Source organism: Xyrauchen texanus, chromosome 6 (genome assembly GCF_025860055.1).
Source record: "Xyrauchen texanus isolate HMW12.3.18 chromosome 6, RBS_HiC_50CHRs, whole genome shotgun sequence".
NCBI classification, from domain to species: domain Eukaryota; kingdom Metazoa; phylum Chordata; class Actinopteri; order Cypriniformes; family Catostomidae; genus Xyrauchen; species Xyrauchen texanus.
The window spans coordinates 6,735,056-6,755,091 of NC_068281.1; the positions used below are offsets into that span (position 1 = coordinate 6,735,056).

Below are 20,036 nucleotides of genomic sequence, written 5' to 3' on the forward strand. Positions count from 1 at the left end.
ATCTTAACATTAATGTTTATAATTAACATTATGTCCCTGTGTTTCTATCCTCAGAATAAATTCAGGGATCAGGGATTGTATTTGGCCACAAAAATCTCTAATGAAGCCAGATGTGACCATCTTCACCTACTGGGCTGTGGGGAAGGGAGGGTCAAGGGCTGGAGTATATAAAACATAATAATAAGGACATATAATATGCTGAAATGTTAGTGACCATATAACTTCTGAGCAGTATGAATTATTTTGAGTCCTTTCTTGTTAAATCTAGTTTGAACGTGTAAGACTACAAGATTTGTTGTACAAACAGCTCTTAGAAATAAAATGTGAAATGAGCAATTATAAATATGTATATATACATATTAAAATGTATAAATAGTATGTAAATGAAAATGAAAATATATTAGGGCAACTGTTCCCCTTGAAAAGTTGAAAACTTAATTGAGTGATGTTATGGAGCTTGTATAGATACAAATGCTGCATGCTCTATTGTTGTGCATTTGATACATAACCTTATATTAGATAACTTTATAAGTACATTCGTTGAAATCACTTGACTCGAGTTGGATTGAGCAAACTGGCAGTCCACCAGAGGGAGACAACTCATTACAAAAAACAAAAAACAACAAAAAACATGGGTTGTAAGCTTTTCGGAAACATTAACAACCAATGACAATTGCCGACATATAATTAGCAGTGTTCATCAGCCAATCAGAAGCATCATACAAATGCTCCCGCCCTCTTCGACATCAGCTACTTTAGCGCGTGCGTCAGTCTCATAATCTGAAGGTCGTAAATTCGATCCTCTCACGGGACAGGTTGTACATTTGACAGTTCAGCAATTTACTTAAACACTTGTGGTAACTTTTCTGAATCTTCTATTACAACAGTATCAACAGTACGAACTATAGGGCACAACGGAGTAAAAGGCTGCTTTGATTTTACTTACTCCCAAAACACTAAATAGCAACAAAAACTACCACAACAGTTTCCCAAACACCTGTTTGTCACTATATATATACACTGGAACATTTTCCTGTTCCATGAGATTTTTGTGAGTGTTGTCTATAGGTTGATTTTGAGGCAATTTGATTATTTATTTATTTATTTTTAAAAGTTGCAAATGTATGTGGTTAATGAAAATCCCTTTCAGACAAAATACTAATTTATCATTTTCAGTGGTGTTTAAGGTCATTCAATCAAACATTTTTCAATAACTGTCCAACAAGTGTAAGGATAGTATTTGGGGTGAAAAGCACCCCTGTTGTAGGGACTAAAGGCTCTTATTAATAAACACATTGTTTTTCTTAAGTTTGGGGAATAGATCTTATATGAGAAAGTGGGCTCACATTGACTCATCCAAACATAATAGAGATTAGTTTGTGTATAGAATACTTGAACTGTAATAAAATGCCAAATGTGTTTGAAATTAACAGGAAATTGTTTGACTTTTTTCTGAAGTAGTTATTTAAGCTTTATCTTCATTTGTCACTTGCACCTGACAACACCTTGCTGCCTCAAACTTATTTGCATTATATGACTAATTGATCCCTATAACTATTGCCTCAGTATCTACACAATATCACTTACCCCAAGTGTGGGGTAAAAGGCTCCCTCACAACCTTTTTTTTGTATATATTTTTTTTTTACTGAATTCTAATTGAAACAACCATCTGTAATTAGTTATTTTCACATAAATTATGTTGCTCCATCAATATTCAATAAAAATAAATAAAACAATTTGACCTTGGTACATTTTGTATCCAGAAAAAAGCTAAATTTCCTTAAGGGGTGCCTTTAGCCCCATTGTACCTGCCCTACACATCTTCAGATGACTTTCCTTTTTTTGTACTTACAGTAAAATATGGGTATCTGGTTATCCCACTTCAATCTGATATGGGTTTATTCATTTTTTTTTTTATTTGATTTGTAAATCGTATTTATTGTTTGTTTTTATTTGATTACTTTATGCACCATTGATACAATCCAACATTTGATCTAGAATTATCTTATTTCCACTTGCATTCCCCATATTTTAATGCACCTTTTTTATTGAATTGTATCTGTGTATATTAGTTCCACCTCTATTTGTTTACCCTGAAGTACACAGATTTAATTAGAGATACACAGTATACATTAGGTATAGGGAGAGCATGTATAGGGCTACAATAGTACTACTATGTCCAAAACAAACAAACAAACAAACATAGGATTAGGCTAATAAGCACACATATATGATGGTGCTAGATATTAGAACTTTGATATGTCCATAAATCACATTATTTCCATGGGTCAATGTGCCACAAAATAAAACAAATTCATTTTGAAAATAGTCTGCCAATTACATACCAAAGTAGACATTTATTTTTGTTTGTCTGGTAAACATGTTACATCTGCATCACATTTCTATTTGGCAATAACAACAATGTTGCAAGCAAGCAACTTAGAATTTACATGAACTGCAGAGTCAATCTCAGAGTGAGTGAGTGAGTGAGTGAGTGTGTGAGTGAGAGAGAGAGAGAGAGAGAGAGAGTGTTTGTGTGTGAGTGAGAGTGTGTGTGTGTGTGTGTGAGAGAGAGAGAGAGAGAGAGAGATTTCTGAATGATCCCACATGCTGAATGAATTTAGTGACAGTCAACGGGATGCAGCAGCGTGTTTACAGCCGGTGCAGCATGTGAAAGTCCAGTAGAAGCGACTTGGTCCACTTTTTGCCCCCTAGCTCGGGCGATACATATTTTGCAAACGATCTTTTATCATATATCATGTCACGCGTGAATGTGAACTGGATTATTACTGTGCTCGCGGTGGAGCTCGCGGTGCTGTCCGCTGCGCGTGCTCACAGCTGTCGCGAGGTGAAAACGGCGTTCCAGGTGCGTCAGATCGGCCCGCTTAAATGGGTGCCGGAAACACCTGCCACAGGTAAGTCCAAACGACACGGTCAGTTGCTCATATATGGAAAAACTCGAAGAGGGCTATTACGACAGTGTGTCGTTTTTTAACTGTGGCGAACATTGTAATGCATGGCTTTTTGTCGTCCTTGCTTCGAAATGTTCAAGTGTAACCATAGTTTCCATCAGAACATCATCGTTACTCTGCCTCAAACAGTGTAGGAAGCTTTCAGCTTACTTAATTTCTTGCTTAACACTTTTCATTATTGAAGTATAGCCTAATATTAAATATTAACTTATAAAATTAAAGCTAGACCTGAGGGCCTGTGTAGCTCAGGCAAGTATCAATACTGACTACCACCCCTGGAGTGGCCAGTTTATTTCTAGGGTGGCCTGAGTGACTCCAGCCAGGTCTCCTAAGCAACCAAATTGTCCAGGTTGCTAAGAAGGGTAGAGTCACATGAGGTAATCTCCTTGTGGTGGCTATAATGTGTGGTTCTCACTCTTAGTGGGGCGCCTGGTGAGTTGTGCATGGATGCGGCAGAGAATAGCGTGAAGCCTTCACACGCTCTATGTCTCTGCAGGGCATTAATGTGCTCAACAAGGTATGTGATTAAAATGCACAGAATGACAGTCTCAGATGTGGAGGCAACTGAGATTCGTCCTCCGGTACCCAGAGTCACTACTCCACCATGAGGATTTAGAGCGCATTGGGAATTGGGCATTCCAAATTGGGGAGAAACTAAATAAATAAATAAATAAACATTTAGGCCTAATAGAGGTTGAGTGTTTCAAATTCACAAGAAAATCTTTAGAAACCGTATCAAGGGAAATAATAGGCAATATTGTGCATCACTTGTCCCTTAAAAATGGTCAAAATAAATAGTCATCAGCCTACCATTTATTGCTAAAATTTAAAGGGATATTTCACACCCAAAAATAAAAAATCTGTCATCATTTGTTTATGCTCATGTTGTTCCAAACCTGTATGACTTTAGTTCTTCTGTGGAATGCGAAGATGTTAGTCACAGTCACCTTTACTTTTATTGCATTATTTTAAATTCCGTACAGTTTAAAGTGAATGTGGCTTAGACCAACATTTTACATTTGAGTTCCATAGAAGAAACTAAGTCACAAGTAGGTTTGGAACAACATGAGGGTGAGTAAAAGAGGAATGAATCTTAACTTTTGGGTGAGCTATTCCTTTAACCGGTTTCTTCTGGCAGAGAAAGATGATGTTATTTACCTTATTTTAATTAATGTCAATAGATCTCTGGTCTTTTTTTTCCCAGAAAATTTAAGGTAGTGCCCATGTCTGCTTTGAGGCTCTCGACTCAACTGTAGATAATATGTCTTGGTAAATTTCAGACAAGGATCATGTCAGGTTAATGGAATCAGTGTTGACAGATACATTCAGCCAGCTGCTTGGACACATGACTCAGCAAACAGGAGTGTTCTGTCTGGAATGACACCGGCTGAGCTCACCGGTTACAAATACACCGGGCCAGAGTTCTCACGGTGTATGGATGTGCAGCCAGATCCAGTTTTCCTATGAAAAGGGTGCTCAATCCAGTTCCTCGAAATTTACTCTTTTCCGGAATAGTTTAGTTCCAACTCTATTCAAACACCCCTGAACCAAACCTGATCTAGCCTGAAATTTATTTTTGTGGTAATCAACATTATGCCATAAATGTGGTCAATTGTGCATAACTTTACTGAACGTGGAATATACCTTTCTCTAGTTTACTACAACATAATTTACTTTCAGTCAAGGCGAGTAGTGAAACACCTTTTCTTTGTCCGAGAGCCATATTTCTGGTTGAGTAGCAGGCACATCTGTACACTTCAACAGTCTTCGAGTCTTAGAGAGCAACACATGGGAAAGGCCAGATTTGCTGTAATGGGTTGAAAAGTTGTCATGATGACACAAGTGCTTTTTTTTTTTTCTCTGATTCTCTTTCTTGAACACTCCACACTCCTCGATGCCTGAGAGGCACAGGTTTATCTTTTTCTGGTTTAACCATGATCGTGCTGTAACCTTTTTTAGAAATCACAGTGCTCAGTTCTTATGATTTATTTATGCATAAGAATTTAGAGAATGTGTAAGAGTTTTGAATCAGTATGGGTCCTGTGTCCTCTGCTATGGTTTCTCCCGTTTATTTGTCTGAATGCTGATTTGTAGACATACCACAGAAACCGTCCCTCTGGGAGCCAAGATAATGCCAGACCATGCCGCAGCAAAACCATAATTACAATATATCTCAGGTTAGTGTGGTTTTGCCTTTCTTCTATGATCATAATACTCTCCTATTTCCTTTTTGTGGTCAGCATAATAAAAGTTTAAAGTTAGAAAAAGTGGATTAAACAGGTTTTAGAACGCTTTCAATGGAGAGACTGGAATTTTCTCATTTCCAAACAAGTTTCTTCTATGAGCAGAATCTAGAAACATTAAAAGTTTCAGATGAAGCTTAGAAGTGATAAAAGCACGCGTATATTTGCAGAATGGAGATTTGTCATAGATGTGTGAAAATGTTTCAATGCACAGCTATTTGTATTTAAAAAAGATAGCACCTTCCTGACCAAACCTTCAACAACTTAACTGGTATAACAGCCCAAGCAGAGACTGATAAGTCAGAGATGGACCTCTTATATTCAATTTAATGGGTGAAATTGGAACACTGTAGAAAAGGAAATATCACCTGTAGGATATTTGGTATGCAACATTTAGAAGAGAACTTTAAAGTGCCCTCATTCTCACCATTTTACGTAAGGATATTTGGTACTGATGAATTTAGAAGGTAATTTAGAGTCTCGAAATATGTGAGCTATGAACTAAATTAAACTGTCCTTATTGTACATTATTAGGTAATGAAAATTATAATGGAATTAGTTGCGTTCGAAAACCATTATAAATTAGATAAATGACAAATAACTAGATTATTTGTCTTAATAGATTCTCCACCATTAAAATTGTAATACAACGAAACGTTGTATCCGCTCACAATTTCTACTGTAAGGAATTAGCTTTAATTAGTGGATTATGAATAATTAATTTATTGGAGTGATATTATTCTCATGGCTTACTGAAAATAATATCACACGTATTTAGGTACAGCTTTGAAGCTAAATCTTTTAGAACCAGGGATGAGATTATTTATCAAAATATACCACAGTCAATCATCTTTGAATACAGACAAACTTTATTGCTATTCTAAACATAAATCTAATCTAACACATATATACATAAGACAGGTTGGTGAAATGAGTGACAGAATGTGAAATAAATGATCAGTACAGTGAAAACGAACTTTCTGGAGTCTGTTGACAATACCTTAAGAACCATTTATCCTTCTTTGAGTCTACATCAATTTGCTATCGGATTACCCAAATTATTTAATTAATACACCAGCACTTTGAGCTCAATATTGGAGATGTACTTGCGTGTCTTTGTGGTGTTTCCTTGCGTTCTTTGTGTTGCTTGGTTCTTGGCGCTTGGTCAAAGTTCGTTCCGTTGATGTTTTCGCCCTCTGTATGTATGAATGATGAGGTTAGCTTTGAAGCAAGGCCTTCTCATGGGTGTGTGAACCGTAGAGAGTGATGAGCTTTCTCGGGACGTCGAGTCCAGACGAAGCACGTGCTGGCAGAAGAGAGGAAGAGTTGATGAAGAGAGCATGTTCTTCCTTTTTGGAAATATTTGAACTGAAATTGGCCGCATCCCCAAAGATGTCCTGCGCCAATCAAATTCGAAATCGAAAATGTTCCTGGATTAAGATGAAATGTCTTAGTATTTGAGTCGTGCAAATCTGAGGTTCTTTTGGAGACTTTTCAAGGAAAGTCTGCTTTAACTCTGTGTGGAAGATCAGAAGGTCGGGTAGAGAGGCCTTTCTGACCCCTGGTCCTTTTGCTTTAAATTAGGTTGTTTAGAGTGTCTTGACCATTTTGTCTTAACCCCCGCACAATCTTAGTTAAAGAAGTGCAATTTAGTATACCAGTGTTGTCAGATTTTACTGCTGATTTGAAATGTGTAATTTCATTGTAATCTTTATCAACCATTTTGGAGATTTTGGTCTTTCCACATTCAAGTAGATATGAGCTGTATTTTTATGGTACTTGCAGCGATTAAAAAAAATAGCTGCATGGTAGCTTTACTTGCCTGACTTGAACACTAGACTTTGGCCCAAGTAGGCCAATTAGTTAACACACCCGCAAGCCCATCGCAAGCACATAGCATACCTTCTGGTCCCTGCTGCAATGCCTGACTGTGCCAGGTTTAAGAAAAAATGCTCACACAGCTCCAGGATGAGTCCATTATCATCATAAGCACTATCCTGAGCCAAAAACCGAGAACACAGAACTGTTCTCAGATCAACAGTTACAGAGTCTGTTTATCTGTCACAGCAAGTGGCAGTGCATCTGCAGGACAGATCGTGCGTTCATGCGTTCACTGCATTCGTGGCAGTCTCCTCCTTTAGTGACAGCTGACAGGCTGCAAGAAGTGAGACAGAAGCCCAGAGGTCCCCGTGTGTACAACATAGCTGTCATAGACAACAAGAGGCTTTGAGTCTGGAATCGCAGACACGTTGGAATGTTTCCAGCCACTTTCATCGACAGGCAGAAACTCAAGACCTCATTATATGTGACTAGTAGATTGGGAATGTCCGTCCGTTGTACCTTTCTTTCTGTCCGTTTATCGTTCTATTATGTGATGTCTGTCAATCTCTGATATTTCTTTCTGTCAATCATACTATCTATTCTATCGCTTTATCCTTGTATCTTTCTGTCTGTCATTCTGTCGCTCAAGTGTTGTATCATTCTGTTGTTCTATCTATTGTTCTATTACTCAATCATTCTGTTTGTTCTTTCTTTCTTTCTTTCTTTCTCTTTCTTTCTTTCTTTCTTTCTTTCTTTCTTTCTTTCTTTCTTTCTCTCTGTCTGTCTGCCTGTCTGTCGATCATTATATATATATATTTTTTTAGATGTCCTGTAAGACCCCTCTTGTCTTGCTTCTAAACCCCTCTTCACCTAGTTCTCTAGGACAGAACTCTGCAAGCGGTTTGCTGCTCCATGAGGAGGCCCTGCAGAAAGTTGCAATGGGTTGAAAATCAGGGTTGACTCGTCTTCAGAAGTGCTGACAGGATTTGAGGTCCATCCTCAGATCAGATGCCAAGTAAAGCAGCTCCCTGAAGCTACACATCTGAAACCTAGGTTTTCTTTCAAACAGGGCAGTGTTGAATATTAATTCCATTCGTTTTTTAAGGGCCAGAACAACATATTGGTAAAAGGAGATTTCAGGACACTGACTTTTTTTGTGTAAACTATTTATTATATATTTATTATTATTATTTACCTTTAAAACAAGCAGTGAATGAAATTTGACTGATGTACACTGTTGATCATGGCTACAGTAATTTATCAAATGGCATTCAAATGAGCGAGAAGACCATTATAACCAGGCATATAACAGACACTAAAAGCAGTCAAGCACACTTTCAGCATTTTAAAGAGCCAATTCCGTTGCCTGCATCACAGTAGTGGAGTGATTTAGTCCCAGTAAAGTATGCAAGATTGCAATAGTCTGCTGCTTCCTCCACAACAAAGCACATATAATTGACCCACAAGATAAAGAATTGTGCCATGCAAAATTGCATTCTGCACGATTTGTTTGTGCATATTTGCAACATTACCTAATTTGCATAATTATTTTGTGTATCATCCTGTAAAACAATGCAGACAGCATGTGCAAATAAACCACACTATTACATCTCCATGATTCTTTAAAATAAGGAATGATTTTCTATTACTTCTTTTTTTTATCCCCTGTTCTCTCAATTTGGAATGCCCATTTCCCACTACTTAGTAGGTCCTTGTGGTGCGCGGTTACTCATCTCAATCTTGGTGGTGGAGGACATGTCTCTGTTACCTCCGCTTCTGAGACAGTCAATTCACGCATCTTATCACGTGGCTCGTTGTGCATGACACTGCAGAGACTCCGCATGTGTAAGCTCATGCTACTCTCTGCAATCCACGCACCACATTGAGAGCGAGAACCACTAATCGCGACCATGAGGAGGTTACCCCATGTGACCTGGCTGGAGTCACTCAGCACACCTTGGATTTGAACTCATGACTCCATGGGTTGGTAGTCAGTGCCAAAACACACTGAGCTACCCAGGCCCCATCTATGACTTATTTAATTAAATTTGCTGTTGGCTGTTGTGTTTGCATAATTAATTAGATAGGTCTGTACAGGTTTTGAGGACTCTTTGATTATGTTATTAATGAACATTTAAAAGTAATTGGGGGTTATAGCTACAATATGTTATATAATAATGTTGTTTTATGTTATGACAATGGTTTTCTTTTTAGTTACCATAAGTGAGATTTGTGTTCCCATGAGCTAGATGTTATTCGGTAAATTTTTTACAGTAGCTTTTGTTGAATGTTGGAATAGCGTAACTATGTAATATAGAATACTTGCTCGGAATGGTTTTGGGACTAGTACAGGGAATTAAAGGAAAAGTTCACCCAAAAATGAAAATTCTCTCATAATTTACTTAACCTTATGCCATCCCAGACGTGTGTGACTTTCTTTCATCTGATGACTCAAATTAAGATTTTTTTTAGAAGATTTTCTCAGCTCTTTTGGTCCATACAATGCAAGTTAATTGGTGCCAATATTTTGAAGCTTTAAAAATCACATAAGTCAGCAGAAAGGTAATCCATAAGACTCAGTGGTTAAATCTGTATCTTCAGATGATAGGTGTGAGTGAGAAACAGATTTTACATTCTTCTTGTTGTGTTTTTTTGTTATTCACATTCTTCATGCGTATCGCCACCTACTGGGCAGGGATAAGAATTTCAAATAAAAAAGGACTTAATATCTGTTTCTCACTCATATCACTTCTTAAGATAAAGATTAAAACACTGTAGTTGTATGGATTACCTTTCTGATGCCTTTATTTGCTTTTTGGATCGTCAAAATGTTGGCACCCATTCACTTATAGACCTACAGAGCTGAGATATTCTTCTAAACATCATAATTTGTGTTCTGCAGAAGAAAGTCAAACACATCTGGGATCGCATGAGGATGAGTAAATTGTCAGAGAATTTAAATTTTTGGGTGAACTATCCATTTAGTGCAAAGGTTTACCTGGTCTGAAGTCTCGGAACCCCTGAATGTATGTGTGGGGCAACTATAACGCTATTCTCTGTCAAAGTTTGTAAACATGTAGATGGTGTGCAACAGAGATATTGGTCCATGCAGCACATAGTCACAGAGAATAAACGTTCCACTGTTTTTCCGTAGGCCCCCTTCCATGCGTCAAACGCTTCGTTAAAGGCTGGGGTATATAAAGTATATATATTTTTCCCGCATGCCGTTCCGTCTCGCACGAAAGCATTAGTAATGCATAGTATTAGTAGCCTAATTACATTTACATTTATGCATTTGGCAGACGCTTTTATCCAAAGTGACTTACAGTGCCCTTATTACAGGGACAATCCCCCCGGAACAACCTGGAGTTAAGTGTCTTGCTCAAGGACACAATAGTCGTGGCTGTGGGGATCGAACCAGCAACCTTCTGATTACCAGTTATGTTCTTTAGCCCACTATGTAAGGTAGTATTTTTAATTTTAACATTGAATTAGGTCTTTAATACTCAAAGGATTTGTTTCTTTGGGCCCAAGAGAAACATTTAAAGATATTCATAGACTTTTGGAGCATGTGGTTGTGGTTGCTGTATCGTTGGATCCAAATACAAGAATTTCTGGTATGTTTTAATGGCTGGGTCAAGGTGAGAATAAAGCTGCACTAAATCTTGACTTGCTAAGGCCAGGTAGCATATTCCTTGGCCCAATTGTGTGGCTCTAAGCCAGGATTTATAAACTTGGAACCAGTGTATATTTGAGGTTTGCATGCATGTTTACTCTTAAGTTAGTTTTGTTTAGATGTGTGTGTGTGTGGGTGTGTCTGTACGCACACTTGATGGCCTGATATCTGTGAATGAGTTCTCTGGGCCTTGAGCACTTATGTCTATAGCTCTTTTCGAAGCTCTTGTCTGGCCTGACCATAGTTTTCACTTTAACTTAGCTTGGATTTTTCTAGGAGCGTCTATAAAACCCTTTGAAGTTCCAAACTAATTGGAAGGCTGAATCTAATTTCAGCCAATTCTTCTGCTGCTTTTCCTTGGCATCAGCTTTTAACTCTCTTACTGTGGGTGCAAATGCCAGCCAGCGCTCCACCAAACCCAACACTGGAGCTGCACGCTTGTTGCTTTGAGAAATGCAGGTGTGCTGCCCAGGCATTCTGAGAGATGTTCTCTTTCAACACACGGTCCCTCCCAAAAACAGCACATAATGTGGGTAAATATCCTGCTGTTTTCAGCGTACGCATGCACTTCAAAGCAGAGAGAGCTTCCTGTGAAGAACCTCGAGGGAGCCAGAGAGGCTGCATCAGTTATACTGCCATCTTCTTTTTAATGACTTTCCTTTCCTATAAAGTTGCTTCTGCAATTTCAAGGTGAAAACATCAGGAAATTGCTTAAGTCTCAATGTAAATAAACCATAACATTTTCATTCCTCCTCGTTGATGATCTATTTCAAGAGAGATGTTTTGGTTTTTGCGCTGGTAAGCATTCCTCGTTCTGCTTGACCTTTTGGGGGAATTTCGACTTTGACCCTGGGGTCACCAGTGGTTTTTGTGATGTTGTCAATAAGAACAGAATAAAGACTTAATCTGATAAATCAAGTGAATGGTATTCATCACCTGAGTGTGGGATCAGGCTGGCTATGTTTGAACCCCAGAATGGAGAAGGACTAAGAAAGTGTTTACTCGGGCAGAACCACAGACACCTGCTGGGGTCCTTATTTACTTGCTAGGGTTTGAATTCATTATGTCGTCTCTAGCATCTGTCTCTCTCCAAGCCTTAATCAAAAGACATTTTTGCATTGTCTAGACACCCTGATACTCTTCAGAAAATTTGGACTCATGTTATCCCATACAAAAATGTACAATAGTTAACCATAACCATAGTGTCCACAAAAATACCATAGTTATGGCAGTTACTACAGTTATTGTTATTACAGTAATAAGTATTTGTCACCACTTGAAAATAAGAAATGTAAACAAGTTGGCAGAAAGCTTCTGAAATCTCCTTGTAGTGTTTGAAGGAGTTCCCAAATCTGTCTGTAATAACTGGTTATAACCATGGTATTTTGGAAACTATGAATGCCATCCATTTTAAGTTTATGAGGGAGGATTCAACTACTAATTAGAGCTTTCTCTCTCTTTCCATCTCTATCGCTCACTCTTGCTATTTAAATAAAGGTAATGTACAATCACATTTTTTCCAGCCAATTCAAAGCCATTATTGGAATTCCTCCTGAAAAGTCAGTAAACCCGTTCTTTGGCAGAAATGTTATTTTCCAAAGATAATAGTTGAGCAATATTTTTTAGCAATGCTTATGTGCTGACTTTTCTTCATCTTGCAATTTCATGTCCCAGGGGTGGATTTTTATTAAAACTAACAGATTTCAACTTGTATGTTTTTGTATGAAGCTCACATTAATACAGACTTCAGAACATTTACCAGGCCCTCATCAGTTGTTTTTTTTCTCTTATCAAATGCCTTTAACTTTTCCCTTTTCCCAGACAAATATTTTAATATGTATCCCTAAAAATTCATTATAAAACCCAAATTATTATATCTTTAAAACCTCAGCAACCTCACACTGATCTCAGCAAAGTGTGAAATAAACATTCTGTCCCGCCACACCAAACAATTCTGCCCCTAATCAAGTTTTTCTTTTCAAAAGTTATGAGACATGTAATGTTTGATTAAAAATAAATATCACTTGTGCGCAGAAAATATTATCATCATTTCTAGTCAAGCTGTGATTTTGACAATTTATTTAAAAGTGTGAAAATGTTATTTAATTTTGTGTATATAGAATACATCAAATGTTAGATATGAAATTAGCCTTAAAGCAAGTTAAAGAAGTTTTATTTCAAAAACATTTATTTTCCATGACTGTCATTTCCACTCAATGCATAATTTGAGATGTGGAAATGACAATGTTGTGGGAATTTTCTCGACTTCCAGAAAATAATCGAAAACATGACATGAATATCCTATAGTGTGTGTGTGTGTGTGTGTGTGTGTGTGTGTACATATACATTTGGACATTTTTAATAGACTAATTAAATAAACTAGTGACTGTGTGAAAAATGTTTTAACAAGTTCACAGTGCTAAAAGTGACATTTTAGTAAAAGTTGAAGAACATACAACAATTGTTTATTTAATTGACTGAAAGGTTAGTGTGTTCTGTGTATCTGTCATCACTATAGCAGTCTGTCACATGTCATTGTCAGCATTTGTCTTGTGACACGTCACGCGTACCTGTATGTGTATCTTTAAAACTGGACCAGTGTTATTCATGCTGTCCTGGAGAGCAGGTGCTTGTGGTTTTCTCCCGTATTTGATGACCTGAATTGGTTCCTGGTCTGGTAAAGGTCTGCCTGCCCGTACAACTAGTGAAACCCTATCTCAGATAGTTCTTAATTAATGTCCCATGAGTCACAGTAGTGCCAACACAGTGCAATGAGGACGTCTGTACAGCATGGAAGTGTAATGAAGCTTCCTCACAGGCCAAAAGTCAGTCATCATGGGCAGATGGCCCAGTCTGTATATCTCACTCTCCTTCTATGTCTGTCTCTGTGTGCAGTATCTCTCTTTCTCCCTCTCTCTCTTACCTCTCAAGTTTTTAACTCTCTTATAAGTTTATAATTATTCACAATATTAACATAATGGTTGCATTATTTAATGAGTGAGTTTCTAAAAAATCTTATTTTGCCCAAGGCATCAGGTCAGATCCTCCATAATCCCAATTAAACCCCTAGTGATAACACCGAACACTCTTAAACATTTTCCTGAACTTGGTGTGACACAAGTTCATTTTGTACCCATATTCTGAGAGCAAACTGGGTTTGAAAACTCGTTCCCTTCATCAAGGATGAAGAAGGCTATGGTGATGTTCTTGAACTAGTGGGAATGAAGGGTACAATGTTGCTTTAACTGACTTGACCCTTTGCGTGTATTGCTGATGCATTCTGCAAATTAAATTGCAGACATGAAGAGCTAGTAAAAGAGAATGCTTTCTGAATGTCAGGTTTCATTGTAACATTCTCTCACCGGCCAGATACCTTAATTTCAAGAGGCAATTCAGTGCGTGAGCACACTCAACACTGCAACCACTATAAATGGTGGCATAATCACATGTGGGGGTGTGTTTGTCTTATTTGTGTTGCTGGTGCATGGTCTGTGTTTGTGGTTAGGTTAGTGTTAATGTACATCCGTGGCCAAAAGTATTGGCAGTGACATACATTTTGTGTTTTGCAAAGTTTTTTGCTTCAGTTGTTGTGGTGTTTATTCACATTATTTCTAGATTATTGTGCAGAATGATCAGATGAATTTTAAATAATTTCAAAAAGTAAAAAAAAATAAAATATATTGCAAAAACCCAAATTTCACTGTTTTTTTTGGCCCTGGCACAAAATGACCATCTAACATAATTTCACTAATCATATCAGCAGCACCTGGGAAAGTGTTACGAGTACTAGTCAGCTGAAATCACTCTTCTCATTCTGATTGGATTATAAGAGCAGACTGATTGCTATAAAAGGAAGGAAGAAGTGCTTCCAATCATTGTGTTCTTGTTAGCAATGGTTACCTCTAAAGAAAGACATGTAGCCATCATCGCTTTGCATCAAAATGGCCTCACATGCAAGGAAATTGCTGTAAAGAATATTGCACCTGAAAGAACCATTTACCAGATCATCAAGAACTTCAAGGAGAGAGGTTCAACTGCAGTGAAGAAGGCTTCAGGACATCCCAGAGTGTCCAGCAAGCGCCAGGACAGTCTCCTCCTAAGGAGCTACGGAATCGTGTCACCACCAGTGCAGAGCTTGCTCAATATTGGCAGCAGGTTGGTGTGAGTTCATCTGCACTCACATTGAGGCGAATACTTTTGGACAATGGCCTGGTGTCAAGAAGGGCAGACACTTCTTTCCAAGAAAAACATCAAGGACAGACTGAAATTCTGCAGGAAGTACAATGATTGGACCACAGAAGACTGGTGCAAAGTTATTTTCTCTGATGAAGGCCCCTTCCGACTGTTTGTGACATCTGGAAAATCAAAAGTTCGTAGAAGAAAAGGTGAACGCTACCATGAGTCCTGTGTCGTGCCAACAGTGAAGCATCCTGAGACCATCCATGTGTGGGGTTGCTTTTCATCCAAGAGAGTGGGCTTTCGCACAATTCTGCCCAAAAACACTGGCATGAATAAAGAATGGTATCAAAATGTCCTGTAAGAGCAACTTCTCCCAGTGACCCAGGAGCAATTTGGTGATGATCCGTGTATTTTACAGCATGATGGAGCTCCATGACACAAGGCAAGAGTGATAATGAAGTGGCTCGGAGATCATTACATCTAAATTTTGAATCTGTGGCCAGGCAACTCCCCGGATCTTAATCCTAAAGAGAACCTGTGGTCAATCCTCAAAAGCCGAGTGGATAAGCAGAAGCCCACAAATTGTGATCAACTCCGAGCACTAATAAGGCAAGAATGGATTGCCATCAGTTAGGATTTGGCCCAGAAGCTGATTTATTACATGCCAGAGTGAATTGCAGAGATTATAAAGAACAAGGGTCAACACTTTAAATATTGACTCTTTGCATATATTGAATGTTTTAGCCAATAAATCCTTTAAAACTTATGAAATGCTTATCATTGTTTTTCAATATACCATAGAAACATGTGAAAAAATAATCTACAAATACTGAAGCAGCAAACTTTGCAAAACACAATTTATGTCACTGCCAATACTTTTGTCCACGGCTGTATCTCAAGATGGTCTGTAGAATTAGACTATATATAACCATATTGATGGGATACAAAGTGGCTAATGAATGCTATGTGTTTCTCTTTCTTTCTCCCTATCAGATGTGGACCTGTCGGTATGTAAATACACTGGGCCATCATGCTGTACACGAAAAATGGAGGAGAGCTACAAAGCAGCGGTCCTGAGAGACACCACCCAGAACATCAGATCATACAGCTTTGAGCTGAAATATCTTATTTCTAAACATGCCACAGCCTTCCAGGGTAAATGGATGGGTAGAGGAATGATTGATTGATGGATTGATGGATGCATGTTTGAATAGTAGGAATGTGCAACTCTACATATTTGTACTGTATAACTAACTAGGTGGTGGACAATATGTGGGACTAGACATTTAGTTGGTGTTGAAGATTTTTATAAATAGACTGATTTAGCATCATAAGACATTGTAAAGAGAGTTCAATGGGAAGGAGGCGGCGAGAACCGGCTTGGCAATATAAATAATATTTTTAATGATAAACTTAAAAGACAAAACACACACATGACGGACATGTCCGTAAACTATCTCTCTCTCCTCGCACCACTGTCTGCCATCGGCATTTATCCCTCTCGGAGGCTTAATTAGCCTGCTAAGGGACCGGGTGTGTATAATCACAACCCGGCCCCACCCTCCGCCCTGCCACAGACATCAGATGCGTTTTTCTTATAGGTTGTTCACAAAGGACACACTCTTGTGTTCAAAAACAGTTTGGACGGAGCATAGCGGAATAGAACAGAACGTAGGGTATTGAGACATAATGTAAATCTTTTTCATTCAAGTTTTTAACTTCAGTTAAAACACAAAGCTGATGGTACAAGGCGCTGATAAAAACAGTGTAAAATGCAACACAACAGCCAAAGACATCCGTAAGCATGTGCACCAAAAATATCAGTAACTTTTCAATGTACAAAAACTATCATGAACTAAACAAAAAAGGAGACTGAAGGCGGTTGCACACTGGATGAGAAGTGCACACATCGTGTCTAGGACACTGCACAGGTATCAAACACGGGGCACATTGATGCGGTTCCGGTTGCTGATGGTACACGCAAAAGTTACCAAGGTTTTACCCCTCTTCAAGAATGAAGAACGCTAAAGTAAATAAATGGTAAATGGTCTGCACTTATATAGCGCCTTTTTAACCTTAACGGTATTCAAAGCGCTTTACACTGTGACACATTCACACACACATTCATACACCAATGGCGGCAGAGCTGCCATGCAAGGTGCTAGCCTGCCATTGGGAGCAACTTGGGGTTCAGTGTCTTGCCCAAGGACACTTTGGCATGTGGAATCGTGTGGGCGGGGATTCGAACCACCAATCCTGCAATTAGTGGCCGACCCGCTCTACCAACTGAGCCACAGCCACCCCACCACAGTAAAAAACACCACAATAAACTAGGTGCTTTGATAATAATTTGGGTTGAATTTAATGGAAAATTTGCGAGTTGCGCTCCGTGGCATGGCAGAAAATGTATCAGCCTACAGAGTCTAAACTAGTCAATTGGACTAATTGACTAATTGATTTTACTGGTCGATTGGTGAGCTAATTCTCTCATCATTTACTAACCCTTATGCCATTTATTTCTTCTGTGGGGCACAAACGCAAATATTTTGATGAAGATATGATGTGAATATACCCATACAATGCAAGTCAGTTGGGTCCAACACTTCCAATCTCATGGACATAAAGGCACAATTATATTAAATGTATAATGTGTGTTCCATTGTTTTGTTTTTTTAGTGCTGTGTGCAGCATTCATTCATTCATTCATTCAATTGCCAAAGGGATACTGCAAAACCAATTTCCTATACAGGGAAAAATAAAGATTATATTCCATTATATTTGAGCTTCAAATCATGATTGTGCCTTTTAGACTGCAGATTTCCATCCATCCATCCATCCATCAACCGCTTATCCTGTGTACAGGGTCGCGAGGGGCTGGAGCCTATCCCAGCTAACATTGGGCGAAAGGCGGGGGACACCCTGGACAGGTCGCCAGTCCATCACAGGGCGACTGCAGATTTCATGATTTATAAAGATAAGGAGTTACATTTTGGTCTGTTCTTATTAAAAAAAAACAAAAAAGCAGATTGCTTCAGAAGACATGGATTAAACCTCTGGAGTTTTTATGAATTACCTTTATTCAGTATTTATATTCTTTTTGGAGCTTGGAAGTGTTATCCGCCATTGACTTGCATTGTATGAACCAAAACACCTAATATGCCCAATAAAATGTCTTCGTTTTTGTTCTGCAAAACGAAGTCATACGAGTTTGAGACGGCATAAGGCAGGGATTGCGTTAACACAAAATGATCCTTACAGATTTTTTTTTAAACTGACAGATAATTCCAAATGTTGTCCATCAGTATTCTTAATTTAGAAAGTATTTAATTAACTGACTGGAGTTCCAAAAATAGGCATTACAATAGAGTTATTTTATATATAAGCCAATTTTTGTTTATTTTCCTGAAAACTTTTACTATATTGTGATATATATCGTTATCGTGATATAAATTTACTCATATCGTAATATACGATTTTAGTCATATTGCCCACCCCTGTTTGGGGCCGATATACATTTACAGTAAAAAAGATTTACACTTACACAGACTCCAACACAAAACATCCTTTAAATGCCAATGAATATGTTTTAAATTAAATGCTGCAAAACTGAACTTTTCAATATTATCTTTTGAAAATTACTGGAAAACAACATCTCAACATTATTATTATAATTTTTTTTATAAAGTGGAGGGAGCTCCCAGCAGCATTTCTTTCGAACTGAAACTTTTAATATATAAAAAATAATGAACTAAACGGCTCATAACAGAATGTTATGTATTAACATGTGATAACAGATGAGACTCCACGTTATTGGAATTAACACTTCATGCAGCTAGCTTTGCTAAGAACATAAATAAAGTGTGAAATAAATCACCTCACAGGTTCTGCCTATTATAGTTGCATTTAATCTAAGAGCAAGCATGACATTTAGAGCAGAATTTGATGTTATTTTAGTGTAGTACTTGTTTTAAATGATCTTCAGCAGTGTCACTTTACATTGAAGTCATGCTTGCTAAAATTTCTTGCAAGTCTTGCACATACACATATACGCTTTTTAACATTTTTAGATTGGATGGTCATTTCCTTTTAAAGCCATACATAACTCGCTTATATTAAAACTCTTGTAATAGTGCAGCAGTTGATTGACAGGTAGAAATAGGTGGATAGAGGAATTTAATAATCGCTGAATGTATAAATTAATGCATGAACTGTAGAAAGATTACTGGATGGGTGGATGACAAATTAATATGTGGACTTCGGTTTGGTGGATTGATTCCTTTTCTTTTGACCCAGTTAAATCACCTGAAATATTTTAATAGGTAATGAGATACTTATCACATGAGATACTGAGTGTTTAATAATCCTTTTACACCAACTGTTCAGATTATTTATCCAACAGATCTGCATACTAATGGATCGGCTTCCTCTGTATGCCTGTCTCAAGACCTACGGTTTGGCTCATTTAATTGGCAGAGACAGCAATGTAGGTTTGTTCTGTGTGGTTTGGCTGCGTATGATTGGTGGTGAGGGCATGTGGCATTTTATTTTCTGTGATTTGGCAGCTTTTTTATTGGTGGAGATGCTATTGAGTTTCATCTTTGGCTTTGGTCGTATGTGAACAGGAAACCACATCTCATCGTCTTGATTAAAGCTTCAGATGTGTCTTTTCGGAAAGTATGATAGAGCTGCAAACATTCAGAAGTGTTTAAGCTTAATTACTGTAAGGTACATTATGTTAGCTCCTGTTATTTGAAGTCTAGGCAAAGTTTAATGAGGTTTGGTTAGCTTTTACTGCTTTAATTCATTGGAAGGGGGATCCAGAATACTTGCCCATGCTCACAAGTGTGTCTAACCCAGTGGCCAAACCATAATCGTCAGTAGGGCTTTAAAGAATCTCAGTCATATGCAGCCTTGTGTGTGTTTTGGCAGAGACCATCGGTTGTTATTAAGGTCTACTGTCAGTCCATTCATGTGTATCAAGCCTTGGTGTGAATGAATGGGCTCTCTCATACACTAAATCAAGCCCACAGGCACGATACTCTGATGTTTTAACATGGTCAGCAGCAGCAGTAACCCCAACAGAACTGGACAAACTCATTCACATCCTCTTACATATTAATTTTCTCTTTCTATGTGTGCAAAAG

At 38.0% G+C, this 20,036-nt stretch overlaps 1 protein-coding gene across 1 annotated transcript in view; it reads left to right on the forward strand.

The window, feature by feature from the left end:
• The first annotated feature begins 2,598 nt into the window (after positions 1–2,598).
• The window catches only part of LOC127645600 (glypican-5-like), a 223,718-nt gene continuing 206,280 nt past the window's right edge, over positions 2,599–20,036 (forward strand). Inside the window, exons 1-2 of the mRNA XM_052129262.1 lie at positions 2,599–2,916; positions 15,886–16,047. Of these exons, the coding sequence (XP_051985222.1) occupies positions 2,760–2,916; positions 15,886–16,047 (319 nt within the window). The 5' untranslated portion in view covers positions 2,599–2,759. The remainder of the gene's footprint in view (positions 2,917–15,885; positions 16,048–20,036) is intronic.